General features: G+C 39.4%; 1 protein-coding gene across 1 annotated transcript in view; it reads right to left on the bottom strand.

Annotated features, from left to right (window-relative positions):
- Positions 1-21,057, bottom strand: part of LOC137782586 (receptor tyrosine-protein kinase erbB-4-like) — a 272,741-nt gene that overhangs the window by 81,499 nt on the left and 170,185 nt on the right. Inside the window, exons 4-9 of the mRNA XM_068571981.1 lie at positions 14,506-14,637; positions 11,597-11,662; positions 4,734-4,852; positions 3,593-3,734; positions 948-1,061; positions 526-652 (exon numbers count right to left, since the gene is read on the bottom strand). Coding sequence (XP_068428082.1) covers positions 526-652; positions 948-1,061; positions 3,593-3,734; positions 4,734-4,852; positions 11,597-11,662; positions 14,506-14,637 — 700 coding nt within the window. The remainder of the gene's footprint in view (positions 1-525; positions 653-947; positions 1,062-3,592; positions 3,735-4,733; positions 4,853-11,596; positions 11,663-14,505; positions 14,638-21,057) is intronic.

Below are 21,057 nucleotides of genomic sequence, written 5' to 3'. Positions count from 1 at the left end.
TAATATCATATATATTTACTGGCACTCTTCTTACTCTCATGGGACTTTCAGCATACTCATTTCCCACTAGCCATTACTGACACTGCGAACATTATTTATACATTCAGGCCATTAACAACACGCCTACATACAAAAACTGGACATTAAAAGGTGACACTCTAATCTCGAGCAATTTACATTAAAATTGGATGTGAAATATGAATATTTGCAATGTATTTGGTCCCAGAGGTATTCATGCAGAATGCATGGGTTGAGGTATTGATTAAGCTGAGGATAAAAAGACTATTGCTGAAAGCACACATATATTTTCAGAGAAATATATGGGTTTGATATCTTATCCCTGTAATGAATTTTAATAATTAAAATTCAGTTTAAGTTTAATCATATTGATTAACATATTCCATTTAACAGTGTCAATCCAGGACTTCCTTAATTTAAAAAAAGGACGGGCAATGTCAAACGATGATGACAGTTCTGCTATTTCACTTTTAACAGTCTGGTAAGCTAAATGCTCTAAACTCTCACCCTTTGATCCCAGTGATAAGGAACACCAGGTTGCCGTTGATTTTGGTGCAGTTGACAAACTTGTCGATGTTGCTGGAGTCCACAGTCTGAGCTGCCTGCAGGCTGGCTGTACCGATGCCATCACACGCTGCAACACAATGATGACACAGCTGTAAGTCTCCATCTCACATCAGTGATATTTTTATATATAACAAAATAAAACTTAATTTCAATTGTTGAAAACTCAGAATTATAGTGATAAAACACACACACACACACACACACACACACACACACACACACACACACACACACACACACACTTATTAGCAAGCCCAATATTAACCAATAATGAGATACTTTAACATTTATACATTTCTAAAGAAATGTGAACTTAATGAATTCCTGAAGAAGAATGATCTTAACTTTTGTTTGTGGTTTACCTTTCGGGCAGATGTCAGTACAAGGAATGCACATCTTAGTGCGGTTCTCCTCCACCTCCATCTTGTTACTAGGGCACGCTCTCACACAGGAGCTATGGTCCACCACAAAGTTATCTAAGAAACAATTCACCGTAAATGTCAAACACAGATGGCTGCTGTTTGTCACACAGGAACATCCAGTAAAATAAGTGGCACTTGGTGTAAGCAATCATAGAACAAAGTGTTGAAAGTCACTTTCATGCACTTTGTGTGACAGAGGCTCTCCAGAAAGGACACAACTTTCATGTTTGGATGTTTTTAGCATGCAACTTAAATATTTCATGTTTAATTTGTCATGCTTTGTACGTGCTCTTACAACTCACAATGTGTGTTTCTGTTTTCTTGACTATTATATTTGACCTTGTTTCATTTCTAAAAGTCTCAAATCGGTTTGATGATCAATACACTACGGAAAAAAAGAAGCTCATGGCTGTCTGTAGGCTCTGGCAAGTCACTAATCATAACTGAAATCAAAAGAGACAGTATGCCACATATTTAATCATACAAGTACATAAATATACAATAAATGGACCTATTGGACTTTCTTCCATAATGTTGAGTAACAAAGCGTAATGTTAGGTAAAACCACAGTACACAAACCTGTTTCCTTGCAACAGGGCCGCACATATGAACTACTACGACAAAATAAACAAACAACACGCAATGAACACAACATCTTGTGCTACCTTTCAACAAGCCTGAAATATGAAGCCAAACATGACTGTTTTTAAAGCGGCAGTAAGGGACATACTTTCATCACATTTAACGTTTAAATGGTTAAAAGTCCCACTTCCCTCCCACCGGTTGGCCTTTTCACTGATGTTGAGAACAGTGTGGGGTGTCCACAATTAGCTGTTGGCATGGTGAGCAGTTGATGGGTAGCTGGGTATAGTGGCCACAGAACACAAGAGTAACACCCAGACTTACAATGTCGCAAAGAAATAAGATGAGATATGATGATGATGATGATGATGATGATGCAGATCAAACCAGTCGTCATGTTCTTCTGCAAGGAGCCGTAGCCCAATGCAGTACACAATCGAAAGGTAACGAGCAAAATGGACCACACTGGCACCACCCACAAACTACAGAAAAGCTTTGCTTCAGGGAAGAAGGATTCAGCAGCCCGGTCCTTGGATCTATAATGCAGGCAGCCGTCTCCTAATTCCCCTCTCTGCATGTCATGGCCCATATTGATAAGTCTGTAAGGTCATTCCACACCCTTGCCACATTTCAACCAAGGCTAAGCTTTAAATTACCTCTTCAGTGACAATGGCCAAGCCTTGTGCTATAACATAAAGAAGCTTGAGCATGCAAGGTGTGTTAAAATACACATCAGCTTGGAAAATAATTAAACAATTTGCCCAAATGCCGCGTCATGCGAAAGACAACGCACTCGCCCAAAGCCCCAGCACCTTGTGATCATCATGAACGTGGAGCTGTGATGGTTTGAGCTTCTACTGCATTTTCTCTTTCTCCCTCCCTCCAAAGTTCTCAGAAAACAAGCTATATATATATATATATATATATATATATATATATATATATATATATATATATATATATATATATATATATATATATATGATTTAACAGTAAAAATTATAAGGTTTTGAGAGATTGAGAAGTACACAAGTACACCTAATTCAACCGTCTCAAGTTTCTAATCGTTGATCTTTTTCGTGGCAAAACGTATTTGCCAGTGTTCAAATGCAAATAAGGCATTTAAAGAACATAACTAGCTTCTGTCAATGCACTCCGTATGCATGCGTGAGTAGTGCATAAAATTCAGTCTATGAAAATGCACATGATTTGTGTGTGTGTGTGTGTGTGTGTGTGTGTATGTCTTTCCTGAATGCACAGTTATGATCTTTGCGAGGAGATAATCATTATACTGACATTATGCAAATATAATATAATGGCTTATTTTGACAGATGTGCAGTGATATATGTGCATTTTAAGCATTTTAGTTGTTTTCTGTAACATAGTTATGCTTCGGCTAATCACGTTTTCGTAATCCTCAGAAACAGCAGTCAGGGGTAAGATTCAATGTCTTTTCTGAATTTAAGAAACTTTACCTCAGCGTCACACATGTGTTTGTCAAAGAAAACATAGCTTGCTTTAGCATGAAAAGAAAACTATATTAATTCTTGAATAATAACTTATCTTTTTTTCACCAAAAAAAAAAAGTTATAAATCAACCAACTATTTAATTTTCAACACCAAAATCATTTTTTGAGCCATCAGTCTGGCAGGGGCTCCGCAAAGTGCATATAACAATATTCTCTTACAGCTTTTGGGTATATGAGGAAATAAGCCATGCCGAAAATTGTTTTGGGTTTGAGAATTTCTAAATTCAAATTGGAAAAGATAATCATATCTTGGAAAAAAAATAAATCATTTTAAGGGGTTGGTTAGGATTGGGATACTTTTCAGGTTAGGGTAGCCACGAAGTTTTTTTTGGAATCAGTGTAACATCAGCAGAAGTAGTGTGTGTGTGTGTGTGTGTGTGTGTGTGTGTGTGTGTGCGTGTGTGTGTGTGTGTGTGTGTGTGTGTGTGTGTGTGTGTGTGTGTGTGTGCGTGTGTGCGTCCAGTAAGACTTACGAGGACACTTCTTGACACAGAAGGCTCCATAGGTGTACTTCGCCCTGGGGTTGTGTTCCAGTTGGAAGGTCGTGGGATTGTAGACAAAGGGCTGGGGGCACTGGGTCACACATGCCCCACTGTCATTGAAGTTAGTGCAGGCCTGCGCGCACACAGACACAGACACACACACACAGACACACACATTATGGTGGAACAATAATTTTGATGATTTTACTTAAAGGGTGATTTCAGCCAAAACATAAATCTCTCATTTATCCCTGTGGTACGATATAACATGCATACAGAGGGAACGCCCAGAGATCACATTATTGAATCATGCAGATGGGAAATAATCTGCATACAAACAATGAAATTGGCCCCTGGACAAGTTTTATCCTTTTTTGGGAGGTATCTGGTCCTAAAATATGTCTTTGGCCAATGCGAGAAAATTTAGACAGCGAATAGTGGTTAAAAACTGAGTATAGACAAAGTTTAAGCAAAGTTGAACTGAAAAGTTTTTAGAAAAAAACAGTAAAAATACAAAGGCCACCTAATTCAGTATAAATAGGTTAGGCCTTGCAATAATACTCATTCACCAATTGATGGACCTTTGCCCAAAGTTAGCTGATCGGCAAAATCAAAGTAAAAATGACTTCCTGATTCATCCATTCTTGCATATAATAAAAGATGAAGGATGAAGAATAAAGTGGAGAGCCCAAAAGAAGAGGGAGAACTTGAGGAGTTCCTTAAGTGATATGCTTAATATGCACAGAAATGAGCTTAACATGTGATGGTTGAAAATAAAACTGATAAAGCACCCGTCTAAAAGCCAAAATGGAGAGGAGGCTGCTGAAGTCTGTATTTAAAAATGACACTCATGTCCAGTACAATTGAATGTCATTTAATGATATTTGTGGCCTTTAAAAAAGCCTGGAACTAATAAATCCTTTTAAACATTTCCGTGAATCGAAATAAGTTAAAAGTCATGAGTTATGTGTGAAAAACAGGAAATGAATGATCAGGAAATGTTTTAGTTTTTTTTTTTTGGTGGGAGGCATGATATTACAATGTAAACAACTGGATTTATCATTTGTTTGTTAATTAAATTAAATTAATATATGTGTGAGTGGCACATATATGTGTGTTTGTGTTCACTTACAAAGCAGTCTGTGTCCTTCGGTCCATAGCAGCCACCTGCACACTCACGATGGCAGCAGTCACTAACATAGGGACCAAAGCAACGGCCGTCACACTGCTCAGCACAAACTGTCTTAGTTACTGTGGATTGACAGATATAGAGAGAAAAAAAAATAATAAGAGAATAAACATATGACAAGATACCCAGTTTGCATGGTTAATGGCAACTTTGAAATTAGTGTTATTAACGTTTCTAACCAATCATATTCTTCCACGTCGAGATACTGGACATTTGCATTGCAACGGCCTGCTAAAAAGTATGCATGCGTGTGGGCAAGTTTAATTGAAGCCAGTATCACTGCCACCTTCTAGCTATCTTCAATCAAGTGTTTGTCTCCCTTCATGCTCCTCTGAGGGTCTCCAGCTGGACTTGAGAAAGACATGACATGATTCCTATCTGACCATCCTCCTTTCAAGGTGCACATATTTTCCCTTTCCTCACATGTCTGTCATCGTCATATGTGCTGTCATACGCTCTGGATGCCTCGCTTCTCGACAGCCGTATGTTAACGAATATAGGCGTGTTAGTCGTGGGATCAAGATGATCAATGGAAATCTTATTTAAGATATTGGGGATGGATACATTTAATTAACACAACAAAACGTTGAATACAGTTGCCGCTGGGCAGTGGCAGATTCAGGCTGTCAAGCTGAACAAATTATAAAGGAACCAGCTGCATGAGGAGCATGAAGAGGAGCTTATACGTACAAGGCACTGCAACAATCATTTCTTCACTAAAGGGGCACCCTAGAGGGCTTTGCATCACATTTTCTCCACTAAAGGGGCACCATTGAAGGCACTTTATCATCTTGTATCTGCCATAAGGGAAGCTAAGTAGTTTTGTGGCTTGAACAGAACTAAGTATTCCCCGACCCTCTTTTCACCAAACCTACACCTAAACAAATAGTTTTCTTGCATAAGCCCGGACTAAGTTGTTTCCTGTGAAGACTGGACTTCAGTAGAACAATGCAACAAAAAAAAGAGAGAGAAAAAACAACATACAACCGATGTATGGGGATACATTGCCACTATAGTGACACTGGAGGTGTGAAAAAGCATGCAACAAGATATCAGAAATATACTGTACTATGCAAAATGAAAAAAACATTGTGGCTTGACTGGTGCTATATATTGTCTGTCTCTTCACCAGTGTTACATTAGTCATTTATTACATATACTTCCATCAAATTCCATCCTGTCTGAAAATTCTAGGAGAAAATCTGACTTTCTTGCATCCTTCAGTGTATATAATCAAATAATGAAAACAATTTAACTTTTTTTTTGTGCATAATTCAGCTTCTTTCAGATTTGGCGATAGAGGTAAAAGTAAATTAGTCACAGATATTTATAACTGAAATTGAAATAGTTTGTTATCATATTACTCATTTGCGGGAAAAGTAGCAATGTTATCATACAATGCTGGAGTGGTAATGTGCATATATATGTGTGTGCACATTCTTTTGTGCAGTGTGCCACATTTCCCTTTGGGCACTGTGGTGACGAGATATTATCATAGTGATTGATATAAGCCACAGACAACTCGCCAAACACTCACACATGCACACGCACACACACACACACAGCATTCATTGCCTTACGTACCATCAGTGGCGTTCCATTAACAGTGCTTGAGCTAAAATGAAATGGCCTACTTTACTCAAAAGACACTTTGTCAAATAAATGACCTTGCCAGACGAGAGACGCAACACTGTTGATCAATTTGGCTTTAAACTTACACTTTAAGAAAAAAATAAAAACATGCTGGCGACGACAAATACAAAAGGAATCCATCTCATAAAATATGCCTGGAAGCTTCCATTTGAGCAGGTTGTGGACAGCAGCATCAGTCACAGGAACTACTGCCTTTCAGTTCCCATTTAAATGAGCTAAAATGTGCTTTTTCACATCTGGTTTCCAAAGGAGCTTCATAAATGAATATGGGATTTTTTTTGCAATGGAAACTACATTTCTATAACAAAATATACAGGAGCATTTGTCTTAGAATCTACACAAACGTACGTACTGTTTGAGTCACAGACACTCTCTTTTTATGATTCATAACATTGTCAAAACCCTCTTTTAATTTTAATTTTCAATCAAACCAGATTTTAGCAGAAGGTACGTACAATGTTGATCAAATGCATTGGTTGGCTCCTCCTCCTTGCAGTCAGCTTGATTTTATATCTAATTATAAAGCAGGAATTTCTTTCTGACTGCATGTTCTTGTGCTTTTCACATATCTCGGGGTCCAGCTGATCCGCTCTATTCACACTTGGTGTGTGTTTTTTTGCTGAGGACCCCATGGAGTGCCTTTACAAATTTGTGCAATTTGGAAAAGTGACACGTTCCAATATGTATAAGCCTGGAATAAAAAAAAAAAAAAGCACCTCGCACTCTGGACGGAGCTTTAGGGCCCAGCTGTCCAGCATGTCATCCGTAGTTGACAGACAATGCAATGCAACTACATTGTGACAGGTGTTTTGCTCAAGATCCAAAGCAGCATTTTTTTTTTTAAGGGAATTGGTTCTTAATAAAACCGCAAGCTTACTTTGTTTGCCTTCACTGGCATCACGGACACATTTCCCCTTAGAGATTCATAAAGTATCTATCTATCTATGTAATTATCATCATTGGAACTTATACAGTCAAGCTGAGCAGCCACTGCTGTCTGTGATCACTGCACTAATTGTGGCCTTTGAGGAAATTGAGTAGAATATCAATACATTAATTTAACATATGGATCATTGCTCAAAATGTTTCGTGAATATCTCTTTTAGTGTCATTAAAACAGTATGTTGTGATTGTTGCCCCGGCAACAGAGAACAATGCCCATCCATTGGAAAAACAAAACAAGAGTTTTCCAAGCCATACATGTTTATTTTTTTCTAATTAGCATAGATGTATATTTTAAAAAATGGCTATTGGAAAATAGGCCGCTTTGGCTTCACATTTTAGACCGAGGGGTGCTGTCTGATCTGAGGGTGAAGGCATTGATCCCGATCCATTTCATGCAGACCTCTACAGCTATACTAGGCTGTGCTTATGTAATCTAAAACAGCCCCCAGGCACTTGAGATTCAACTTGTAGAATAAGTTGCGTTCATCTGTATATCTACTTATAGGGTCATAAGGTTATACATCTGTGTAAATTCCAGGAGTTGTGTTGAATTACAATTTACTTCTTGAGTATTTCCACTTTCCTGCTGAGGTGCTGACACCAAAAGCTTCTGTTTGTTCTTGATTTTGAGTCACAAAAATCATCTTTGGTATGGTCAAAGTGGTCTTTCATTTGACATTTTCAGACTTATTCATTCCATGTATTTCAGCACTTTATAATTGAAGGTTGCGAGGTAGAAAGAGGAGCAGAATTATGAATCATGACGTCCAGGATGAAGATGGCGAGATAAAGGAGGCAGACAGACATGGCCAGGACTTATCGAGGCTCGGTCTGTGACGTGTTGTTAACAGGTCCTGGTCAAACAGTTCATTTCTCATTATCTTAATGAGATCGCGACTGCAGAACAAATAAGATGAGACATGCCAGGGTTGGAAGGCATAGACGAAGTGGTCTGTGCACAGAGTGATGGAAAGAGGGAACTGATGGCGAGGATAGCACAATCAAACTACAGACTTATAGGAGGAACGAAAAAAAAGTGCGCGAGTGCTCTTTCGTCTGCGTGAATATATACATGCTGTTCTTATGTGGGGCTGTGACGTTTCCGTGTGTGGTGCATCACTAATTGTATTGTGTATGTTATGTTCCATTGCAGAGAAGCCAAACATGTTCATGTTAAAGAGCCAGCTTCCCTGCGTGTTTGTGCATTCATGGGAATGGTGACATGGTGTGTTAGACACAGAATGAGCGATGATAACAAATGGACGGACGGACATCCGTAAGGAACAGATCGTTAGGATCTGTGACAGATTGATACGTTTGCAGACAGAAGGGGGGCAACGTCACACCTTTTCATATAAGTATAGAATGCCACATTTTCAGCAGGTCATACTTCAGGTTAGTTGACTTCTCAAAGGCTGCAAACATCAAACATGTAATTGTCAGTGTGAGGGATAGTAGACACTTAGGCATTATATTCGCCACAGTGCTAAGTGAAACTATAGGATATGCCAACAATTGTGGTAGAAACTAGTAAATATAATAGTAGTATTAGCAGTGGTACACTTATTCACGTCTAGTCATGTAGTATATCAATCTCGCTTCTTTCAGCTGTTCCCACTAGGGTTCACCTCAGAGGATCATACATTTCCATCTAATTGGTAACCCATGACTTGACTGATCCGGTATGGAAATTTCATATTATGATCCTCATATTTGATTTGGCAAAGGTTTTACATTGGATGCCCTTCCTGACTTAACGTTTATAATTCTCAAAGGTATATGAAATGTTTGCAACATCTTGACCTCCCTGAAAGGTAGTAGTAACAATATTTTTGCCAAGAACAGCATGGTTTGGGTATGTTTGAGAGTTGGGAAATGGGCCATATATACATGACTTCAGGTTTTGGCTTATAATTCCAGAGCTGTGGAGTCTGTCCTCACAAAAAAATACCAGCATCATCAAAAAACACCAGCATCATTTGTTAAACGTCTCAAATTACCTCCATATGAATAATTGCCTGACAATGACTGCGTGTGGCAGCATACAGTCTGACCTCAAAAGCAAAGACACAAGTTGACTTCTTGGATAACAGTTCTGGGTAGATGGATAGGTCAACACCACTTGTGCATCCCACTTCCTACATATTTACATTTAGTGTTAGTTTCTCTTAAGCAGGGATTGAGACATACATTGTAAACACAAAGCATACTATGGCAGTGCTAGACGAGAACACGTGACAATACTAGCGTGGGCAGAGAGGATATTTCCCCAGAAACTTAACTTTTGCTGCATTCATTTGCCTATCCAGTCCAGAGAGACTGAGTGAAAATGACACAACTGTAAAGGTTTTTAAAAATGTAAATATTTGAGGTTTTTTAGAAAGCATTTGGTGCTGGAGCCCCACAACAAGGAAACGATAAGTAGCATCTTCTGTGGTTTGGTTTAGAGAACCTGTTGGGACCTGGAGGCGCAAAAGTAAAATGATTATATATTTGATTCCTTTTATTCCTTGGTTTAGGTCATCTGCAAAAAACAAATGCATAATGCGACACATGTCTGTTGTCTTAGGTCTGTAGCTCTGATACCGACTTTCCTATATGAACAATGTGTTGTGCACTGTGCAACAGGCAAATAGAGACAGCAAAGTGGGTAGTGCTAGAGCGAGAGACACACTGACTGAAAATTGAAAGCCTAAGAAAATGAGTGACGGAGAGGGAATAACAAGGATGCCCACTCCCTGCTGATAAACTCAGTAGTGGATCATTCGCACACTATCTCCCAGCTGCCATGAGCTAGAAGGTCCCAGCAGGAGGGAAGATGTGTTGGGGTCCAGGGATCTTGTTGGGTGTTGATATGTGCCTGAGTGTGCTGGAGGCGCTGGTATTTCCACAGCCATGGGCTTGTGAATACCTGTTCGGAGCTGCCCCATTGACAAGTCTGAAGCTTTCCTGAAAACATACAAACTACCATTCTCCCACGATTAATTTGATTTGTAAAGTAACAACATACTTAAACATGCTTCAGAAAGGCTTGTATTACTTAAAATGTCATTGACTTTTTGTTTAGGATGTAAAGAAATTCCCATGATGTCGTGGAGAAAATAAAAAAAAAAGGCAAGCATTCCTTCTTTGTAAATGTCAGCCAAGATATTATAAATGTCATAACACAATTGTTCATAAGACTAATAATTAATTACATACGTCTCTTTGCCCGAGGAAACACAAGACCTTCAATAATGAAAGGAAAACAAATATAATATATAATGTTGGCATGAACATGATCGTCAGAGTAATAGTTCAAAGTGTAATGTTATAATGTATGTGCTGTGCACCTGCGTGAACAGGTGCGTCTTAAAACACACACAGCTGTAAATGAGCCAATCATGGTGAGCGCTAACAGCTGATGGCAATCGTCCAATTCAAGTGCAACTTCAGTGCTCGGCCTGCACCAACGTTACCCTCCATTTGATGTAACTATTTCTCACAATCGGCACGATACCTTCATCCCAATGATTTTGCACTGGATTATGACACCATGCATAAGCGACTATCTTCATCATTTGGATATTGCCTCAAATAATCAAATATAAAAACCAATAGAGGTGACGTCCAAGTGAATTACCAAGCTGGATAAAATTTGTTTTTCTTATCTGTAAATATGTTTTGTTGATATGGGCTTTTAAAGGTTTGACTGGAGTTTTAGCCATTTTTTAAATATATATATATTTGGAAACAATAGTTAATAAAAATAATTGCATCTTATCTCGGAGTGGCTGATGCCACAGTAAGCTTTGGACATGATGAAACACATGTAATTGTCATAAAATTAGCTTCTGATGGGTTTTGACGAAAAACATCTTTCTTTCCTTTTGAATACAAACTTCAACAAATGCTTTTATGTGATTACATTAAAGGCATATTAATTACAAAATAAAAAGTGCAGTATGGAATACATTTTCCCAGGCAGGTCATTTAAATATTACTCTGTAACTTTGACAACATTAATGGCCACATACAAATACATTCTTAACATATCAGTAAGTTCCTTAAGTTGAGTGATCTGAAGCTTTGACACATGTAAATGTCACAAGCATACAAATACACATACAATACTGTGAAGGCTTTTCTAAAACTACACTAGATGTGATTGAGAGCATGCCACTAAAGGGCCATGTGGTGTCTTCAGCTAATAATAGTAATGTACTCACAGCTCTGACACTGGTCCCCTTTGGGTCCCCAGCAACGGCCGTTACAGGAACGATTGCACTTTTGACCTGCAGACAAGTTCAAGGAAAGAGATGATTGGCATGTTACATTGGCAAACAGTTACTTATTCACAAAATATGATCAATATCAGCCTTCAAAATCCATATTAGCTGAACCTTAAAATGGGCTAAAGGCAGTGAGCTGAGTACGTCTGGCATCACGCACTCCACTAAAGCGAGGTTGTAGATGTTCCTTCGGCTCCCCTTTAAGTACATGGGATGTGTTTTGTGTGTGCTTCATTTTAAATGCATTTCAAGCATCTTTTTGAGTGCTTTATCATCATTATAATTAGAATCTGGCAATCTGCAAGAAATGTAGGTGCTTGAATAAATTACAGGACTGCTTTGTGGTTAATTATACTGTATGAAGATGGTATGTTTATGCATTGATTCTATTCAAAAGGACAGTTTTTTACTGATTGCTTTCACTACAAGTAATATTTTTTACCGGTTTTCTCAAACAAAGATGCTGAAACTTGCCATATTTTAGTAACAACACAGCCTCTCTGATTGCATGTGCTGTTCCAGTCATGAAAACATAAATAACAGTTTTTTGAAAATAAGTATGTATGTGTACCCTAAATCAGCCTGGCATGAAACCAGCACAGAGTAGGGTGGGATAAAAGCAGTAAAGCAGCAGAAAGCACCAGTAGAAAGCCGTATTATACCCTCAGAGCCTTCCTGGGTTTTTTGTGTGGTTTTTTTTGGAGGACTTAATTGACTGTCTCGTAATTGACTGCGGGGGAAGTGAGCCTGGATAAGTGCAGAAGTGCTGTCCTCTGTCCATCAGCCTCTCCAGATGAGAGCTATTAGCATCGATACTCTATGCCCCATCACAATCCTCTCCATCTTCTTCCCTTCTCTTCTTCCTCGTCTGTGCCCCTCTTCACCACACATTTCATCTCTTTCATCCTCAATCCACCCCTCACTGATTCATTACTCCTCTGTGGCTCTCTTTCACTTATAGTCTATCCCTGTCGCTCTTTGTCTTTTTCCTGCCTGGCCCTCTGCTTTTCTCTGCTTCTACAGTCTGTTCCCCTCAAACTAGCACTTTGACAAAGCTCGAGAAAGAGAGGTCGACAGCCTTGACTGCATGAAAAGCAGCGCACAAACAGGATCATAATACAAATGTCAACCAGCCATAAGTGGCTGTCTGACAGCGCCAAGTATGCAACATCTCAGATGCACTTACTTATATCTCTGTTCGCCCTGTGAAGTCAAGACAAAGAGTTTTCATTTAGTGTTCAAGGTCTTCACTATCTCATCATATAAATTCTCAGTGACCTAGAATAAACCTGTCCGGCTCTCTTCCTGCACCATAATCTTTTACAGCTTTCTTAAAACAGCCTCTAAGGTTGAAATGTCAGGAATCCTGCCGTGCCAAGGCTGTTGTGGAGTTTAAAAAAAATTGATGCCAGTTTTTCAACCGAATCAACGGGGCATGGACTCAAAAACCTGTCCTGTTTTTGAGATGTGAACCAAGATACACAACAACAGTGGCACAGACAAGTCACAAGTAATAACAGTGTAAATCTTGTGTGTCCCCAAAGAAGATTATGTTCTCAATTGTGGATTACAGGTTTGGAGACCCATGATCTTTTGACGGAGTAGAAGACTTGCACAGGAGTAAGGGTCGGACCAGGGCTAACAGGGCTGCAGGGAGGAGAGTGATTGAGCAGAATATCAATGCTGAGAGCTCTTAATCTGCATTTGACGCCTTCAGCCAGCGCTGTGAGAGGAAATCAGAGAGCACATGCATAGGCTGTCTCTTTATTTTCTTCTAGAATGAGAATGTGTTTCATTATTGTGTAATTATGTATTTGCAAAGAAGCGAGACAGCTTAAAGAAAAGAAGAAAAAAACAACAACAACAGATTAAAAATGTCAAACAGCTTGAGCATTAACAAATAACAAAAGCAGTGTGTTAAGAGGTTAAGTCAGCGAATGGGTCAGAAGAGGTGGCCTCTTTTCTTCACTGACAGCCACCTCAACCATCACTCCCTCCTACCCTTTGACAGATTAAGTGTTTCTTTTACCCAACTAAATCTTTTCATAATTCCAAGCATTTATTACCACGTCTTCCTTGCTAGCTCCAGTAGGCCATTAAAGTGACGTGAGCAAGCCATTATTGTGGTTTGTTTGGGTAAGCAGAGTGACAGAATTGGGTCAAGGGGTGGTTTTATAATGACAATGTTTTGCTGCTCACACTCATTACTTATTGTCAATGGAGGAGGTTAAGACGTTCTCAAGAGGGACCATTTCCCTTGCCACAATTTACCTGCTCATGCTGCTTTATTAAAAAGGCATGTAGAAACCAAAGTATTTTTTTGAAAGCCTATACGTGAGTCCGCTCAGGAACCTTTAGGTGGAGCCGACTGCTGTTGATCACAATTCTTTACTGCAATGTAGTCATAGCACACTGTAAGTAGTCGTGAGCTATTCTTATCAGCAAGTTACACAGCCTTAAAAGCGAAGAAATATATGAAATGGCATGTGAGAAAACTTGCAAAGTGCAAAACTGTCACTGTTTTGAAGAGACAAAATAATTAAAACTTCATTTACTGGCAGTGAGGAATGTAAAAGTGATTGGAACATTTTTTAAATCTTTGGGAAAGAAAGGGTCGGTATGTGGGGAAAGAAAGAGTTTAAAATAGTTGAAAAATGCCAAAATATCCCTTGTTGTGCTGCATCGATTCTAATACGTAAAGAACATATCTATTGTAATAATTAAATATAATGCTAAATAGGTAAATGCTACTCCAAGTATCTGAATGAGTATAAACATCTGAGTGAGGGACAACAGAATGGCTCTCAAAAAAGTCAAGTTAAGTCTTCATGCCTTGGCTTACTTACACGTGACACTGCTGTTGGAGGGTACCACCAAAGGATGCATCCGGGGGTTTTTGACAATGTCTTGCCAATGGATTGTGTCCGCATGACAGAGGAACTTGTTCTGGTCAACATACACACCTCCACTCAGGATCTCTGTGGAGAAGAGAGAGATCACACAGTCGATACAGATACACACAGGGCCTCCCTAGTACTTAACTGTTTCTGCCTGGAGGATGCAACTAATTCAGCAATCCTGTTAGCAGGCTCCTAATGTGATTTTTAATTGCCAATTCTTTGTGCCCTCTTAATTTTAGAACTCACAACTGACATAGGGGTTGTGGGATACAACGGCACATATCGAGTGATGATAGTAAAATGTCTTTCGGACGTAGCTTGCAGGCAGAACATGTGCTTGAAGGCAGCGACACAAAAGAAAACATGAAGGAGAGTGAATGGGACACAGAGCAGGGCTAATAATGAACAGGATAAGGACTCCAACCGGCAACGACAAAAACAGGAGGTTGTACCTAAAAGAGGGGCATGGGTTACATGGACGTGGTACAGCGCTTATCTCTTTTACAACTTATGCAGGAAACACCATCTGATAAATAATCACAGAGAGGAAAGAACACAGCAGCTGCCTTTGTATCTCACCTGTGCACAGATTTCCAATTTACACAGAGGATAAACAGGGGTTTCGTGGCTTTGTGCATTTGACACAAAGAGCGAAACGCCGAGCCAAAAACACCAGAGAAGAAAATTCACAGTGTATCGTACAATACAACAGCAAATATGTGGTTGAGATGAACGACACATCCCTTTATGTTACTGACAGTACATTTCATCCTCGACAGGACTCTGCAGTTGGTGTTTACAGGCAGGCCATTTCTCAGATGACCACACGGGAGAAATAGTGGCCAGAGATCTCAGGGAAGCTCTTGAGTAATGGACACTGTGTGAGGACCGTGTCACCGCAAGTAATACCACAAACAACATCCATGCATTTCAGCTATATGGCGAGCCACACTTTGTGTTTTGGCCAACTTCATCTTTTATTGGTGAGTGCATACAACAGTATAGCATTTATATTTCAATGATTACAAACCTTATTATAATGGTCATTATTACTTTTTTTAACACTAGATATGAAAGGCACTTTAACCCTTCAACTCTTGGGTTGAGCAGGGTTGGGTTTCAACACGAGGATCTGATGTTGCGACACACACATCTGACGATGGTTGTTGTACTGAGGCAGTCAGTACAAAGCAGTGTCATAATGCCACCATTACAGTTTTTCCTACCATCACAATGCAAAATCCATCTGGGTTTTTAGACCCTAAAGGGGGACACCAGCCTCTGTTTTATAATTCATCAAAGATTTTGGTAAGTCATAACTCCATCAAAATATGTATCATCCATCCAATGATCCAATGATCGTCAAAGGTTTGATTCATTTTGTCGCGCACGCCCCCACACCCACGCACGCACACACACACACATACACACTGACTGTTACATGAGAAAGAGTGAGAAAAAGAAAGAAAGAAAGAGAGACAAAGATGGAAGGATGCCACAGAGAGACGGATGGCAGGAAAGAAAGACAAAGTGAGGCCCAGTAGCAAATTTGCATTATTTACAGAGCTTGTGTGCTCTCTATCTCCTTACAGACAGATTACTGACACAGGGCTGAAACCGATGAGACACATAATCACACACAAGACGCCCTGCAAGCACCACACTGAAACAGCTAAATACAATATTGTCCCACAAAAGCCTAATTAAATGATGTTCCTTGAATAATAGGTGGTGGTGGGGGGGTGTTACCTACACCCCTCCCCCGCTTTCTGCATGTGCAGTGGCAGTTAAAGAGATAAATAAAGACAAATGAATTCTGCCTCTCACCACAGGGGGGATATCGCTAGGATCGGAGGAGGCCGCGTCTCAAATTCAAATTGTTTACACAATACGATGCTGCAAAGTAAAGCAATGGCCAACAGACAAAGCAAAGCAGGGATGACAAAAAAATAAACAACAGCAGGACATCTCAACCCTGTTCAAGCAAGATACAAGTGCATGGGCATTCAAATTGGTACCAAAATAAGTCAAATCTATGTGTAAACATGTCCAAGACACATTTACAGTTTATATAGGTTCCAATAGGCTTTGAAAGTCCTTCAAAATGTATGCCATTTGTGGAAAAATAAATATATTAAGAATGAATGAAGGCAAGCATTTCCCATTTGAGACATAATTCACTCTATTGTTCTACTTGTCTCTGATTTTCACTGAACAACAACAGAATCATTGCCAAGTCCTTACATTTGATCATTGTGTCGCTTACACACTCAAACAAGGAAAGGCTCGCTCTTCTGCTAAAGACTTAGACATAAGGACATCAGCAAACAAGTACAAGGATTTGACAAAGAAGAAGAAGCACACAATGATGATGGATGTGCACCACAGTCTTTATTTTACTGTACAGTATTTCATCTTGAATATTTGTAAGTACCAGTGGAACTTTAGATTTGCTGTGGATCATCATCGGTTAAGGAGATATGTCTGTAAACTCATCATCATGCCACAAAGATATAACCACTGTTTTTGTGGATCCAACAAAGGACATTGTAAACATAAGGAAATGTAAATAAAAGGTAAATGTAAATAAAATAGTTGAATTCCAGACAATTGCCATGGTTCCTGTGCGTGCTAAACAAGTGGGACAAGTTGTTTTTACTAATTCCAGCTGGACCTGAGCAGCATTCACACTCTCAAACACATTGTATAACAACATTTTTACAAGTGACCCTCAGCACCATCCAGAGGCCTCCAGCATCTTGTAATAATTCTAGACCACATAGTGCATTGTGACACGCACTATCTGCAGCATATCTGCAGCGTGTCATGACCAAGTTCACGATGGACAACAGTGTAATTGGCTCAAAGGTGGCGCTTTGTCTTAATTTCCCATATCAGCCGTCACCAATATATTTATAATTAACAATCTGATATTACATAATACCTACAAAATTGTGCAAAACTCATCCACGCTTTGCTTTTTCATTACCAGTAAATGCTTGGCTTGCACATTTGCTGGGTGTGCAGTTGATGACCAGGGGGAGATCAATGGTTAATTTCTGTTGTTGATTGTTCAGTGGGTAGAGCAAATGCTTTAATTAGTTTGTTCACGTATCTACAGCGTGTGTCTCCAAACTGCCCCCTACCCTTCCACTTTATCCACAGAACCACTCCAAGGGTCTCTGAATGAGTGCATGGCTTCAAAAAAGGCGCAACAATCTTCAATATCAGGCCACATGACCGCTGGACGAAAACAATATGAAGTTCAAGGAGGCAGAACAAATGTATGCAGGCAATTATTTTGATGGTAATCGCTTGTTGTGATTTTTTTTTACTTTCTTATTGCAGTGTGGGGACGAGTTTGATTAAGACTGGGAGGCAAATACCATACCAATGATCAGAAATAAATCCATATTAATGAGTTTCTGAGAGTGAATTAATACGTGTTTAGGGGATTGTTTAATGAAGAAATATGTAGGAAAACAGAAGTAGTATAATGAATGGTTGACTTGCTCCAGTGTTGGAGGATATCAGATATTCTCACTAGTGTTCATTCTTTTGTATACTGAGGAAGATCCATGTTCTGAACTACTACCATCAATACTCAAAGGAAAACACATTCACTCGATATCTAAACTTCAGTTCCTCAGAGCAAGGAATGCACACATAATTAGTCGGCTTGAAGAGTTAGATACAGAGTTAGCAACAGTTGGGCAATTACAGTAGATAAACAGGTATTCAATCAGAGAAAGATAGGCGTTTCTCCTCTCCTCGAGCAATGCGACTTGGGATTTTACACTGGGTCTCCACTGTGTTGTCTCATCGAGTCCAAGATCTTCAACTTGGTTTCGGCTGAGCGCTGCTATTAGCTCAGTGCAACAGAGGGAAAAAAACTCAGTGGGAAGATGAGGATGCATTCTGGGTCAAAGAGGCTAAATGCTGGGGTGCAGATCCTGCTGTACACTCCCAGCAGTAGTGGAAGGCTTAAGGTGTTGCTCGGATGCACTCAAAATACCAGAAATACCGAAAATAAGAGATTGGCACACATGTACAGTCCAAACACAAAAAGAAATATACTAAAAACATCTTCATCATGTACCAATCATCAATAAAGAAATAAATGAAAAAGTACGTGAGTAAGCAGTTGGGCAAATTAATTGACTGTACGTGCTGTTCGGACGAATGGAGAATAAATTACTTGGAGTGATGGACGTTATGATGGGAGAATGAATGACATCTATTTTTTCAGCCATCATCCATCAGTGTATCCATTCATCTGTCATGATAGACGAACGGCTATTGAAAAAATAATGAGAAAGGAAGAATATGTAAAGAGTGTCTCGAATATGGTTGCAAAGGTTGAATAGATGATGCATGAATCAGTTAATAGAACTATTTGATGAACCCACCCCAGAGGCCACAGCATCTCCAGCACTACGACTGAAAACACATACACTTCAAACTAAATTGGTAAACACGCAACAATAAGCTTCAGGAGAAGACATTTTCTTGTGGCCATGTTTCAGCATAGCACTGCGTCAATCACTGTTCTCTGAGTTGCTCCGTTGTCGACAGGCGATGTCAGGACAGCAAATCTCTGCCTTTGCTCAACAAATAGGTGATCTCCCCTCCCATCCATCATCTGCCGCTGCTGCACAGTTCCATCCCTGCCCTCCAGTCCCCACTGTTGCCAAGGAAATGCTTACAGAACCCAGATGTGAAGCATGTGTGCATTTACTTGTATTTGTACGCTAGTGGTGAAAAAAAGTTTAAGATTAAAAAAAAGGGAAATGTATATGCATGAGCGTGCCAAAATGGTGTGTGCATTTGTGTATGGAAGAGAAAGAACATCAGAGAAGCTGTTATATTTTTGGGAGAGATTTTCATCAGATATGTCCTATGCTTGTGGATATGTTTTTGTTCCTGTTGAAGATGGTGAAGGAACTCACTCACCAATGCAAACCTTATGTACACATGCTGAGCATACATTCACCAACTTGTTTTAAATAGTCTGTTTGAAGATATTCTCTTTTGACATAGGGTTCTTTGTAAAAACAAATGTAAAAAAAAAAGAAGAAATGACCACCTCTCGAAAAACAAAACTTGTGATGTCCTTCAAGGGTCAGAAGTTTTGCATTGCTGGAGGCCCTCACATCAGACATATTTAGAAAAATATAAGTCAAAATTTTAATTGAACAAAGGAGAACGGGACGTACTGACTTGGAATTGTAATTCTTTTGAAAGCAGCTCCAGAACTTACTTAGTTAGGACATTAAACAACTATTTTCTCAGGCTGAGCACCAGTACTCCATGTGAAAATTAAACTGACTCTAACTCTTACAATTGGTAGAGGGTCCCATCAGTCCATAGTTGTTACTCTTTGGTGATCTATCTTATTCCAAAGCTATGCTGATGACACACAGCTTTATGTCTCTGACAGACAATTGACCAATTGATGGCATTCTAAGGCCTGAGTTTCACAAAATATATTACAACTGAAATATTACTTATAGTTCTTAAGTCTGAAAGAGACTATAAACAGAAAATCATGTTGCACACCTTAAGCCATCAGGCTAGAAACCGCAGTGTCATCTTTGACTTAAAGTATATGACAAGGCTCATATGGACCATTTCATGAAATCGGACATTAAGAGAGACTAATAGGCACTTTTATATTGAACCAGGTTTGACAATTGCAATGCTCTCCAATCCAGGATTATGATAAAATGTCATATTCAGTGTCATTAACATTTTAATCCTTTACTGTGAGTGAAATGTCTAGCAGCATGCATCACAAACTTCACATCTCCTTGAAGGTCATCGGATGGAGTACCTCCCACACAAACGGCATGCAATTTTAACACGGTTAACGCAGTCCCAAGCGAAATAGTGGTAACCATTCAAATGTAATTGCACTTTTATGTGTTTAACTATTGACCTGAAAAGAACAACTGCATTAATTTGACTACATAAAAGCGCTTCGGAGAGGTTCACCAGAGAGATGGCAGCGTTGGGAATAGACTGTCTCTGAACACACTGCGGTCAAGAGCAGCAGCGTGGGCTGTGTGTGTGTGTGTGTGTGCAATATGTGTCTTGCATTGATGTGTTGGTAGAAGACAGAGATCTGAAAAGATTTACAGAGAGAGAAACATCGTAAGACCCAAACAACTGCATGGCACCATGTGAGGAGATTGAAATGAAACTGGAATGAAAGCTATAGGAAGATATAAAAGATTGAACAGAGAAGAGCACAGCCATGAGATGAGTGATTTTCTTGAGTACATGAGTACTCATGTTAAGAATTCACAGTATGTCTGCCTATGTCGCTGCATATGCATACGGAAACACACAGGTCCACACATTGGATGCACATTTAATTTTAACATGGTGACTGACATTCATGGCTGAGTGGGCACGGCAGCACACGGCGTCGCGTGCTGTTCACACTGTGCAGTTTTTGGAGTAATGAACAACCTCATCCATCTCAATGCAAAAACC

The sequence above is a fragment of the Clinocottus analis genome, unplaced genomic scaffold (genome assembly GCF_023055335.1).
Source record: "Clinocottus analis isolate CAN_PGR_092001 unplaced genomic scaffold, fCliAna1.0.p SCAF_12, whole genome shotgun sequence".
NCBI classification, from domain to species: domain Eukaryota; kingdom Metazoa; phylum Chordata; class Actinopteri; order Perciformes; family Cottidae; genus Clinocottus; species Clinocottus analis.
The sequence above is the reverse complement of the archived record's forward strand: the minus strand, read 5'-3'. Positions and strand labels throughout refer to the sequence as shown.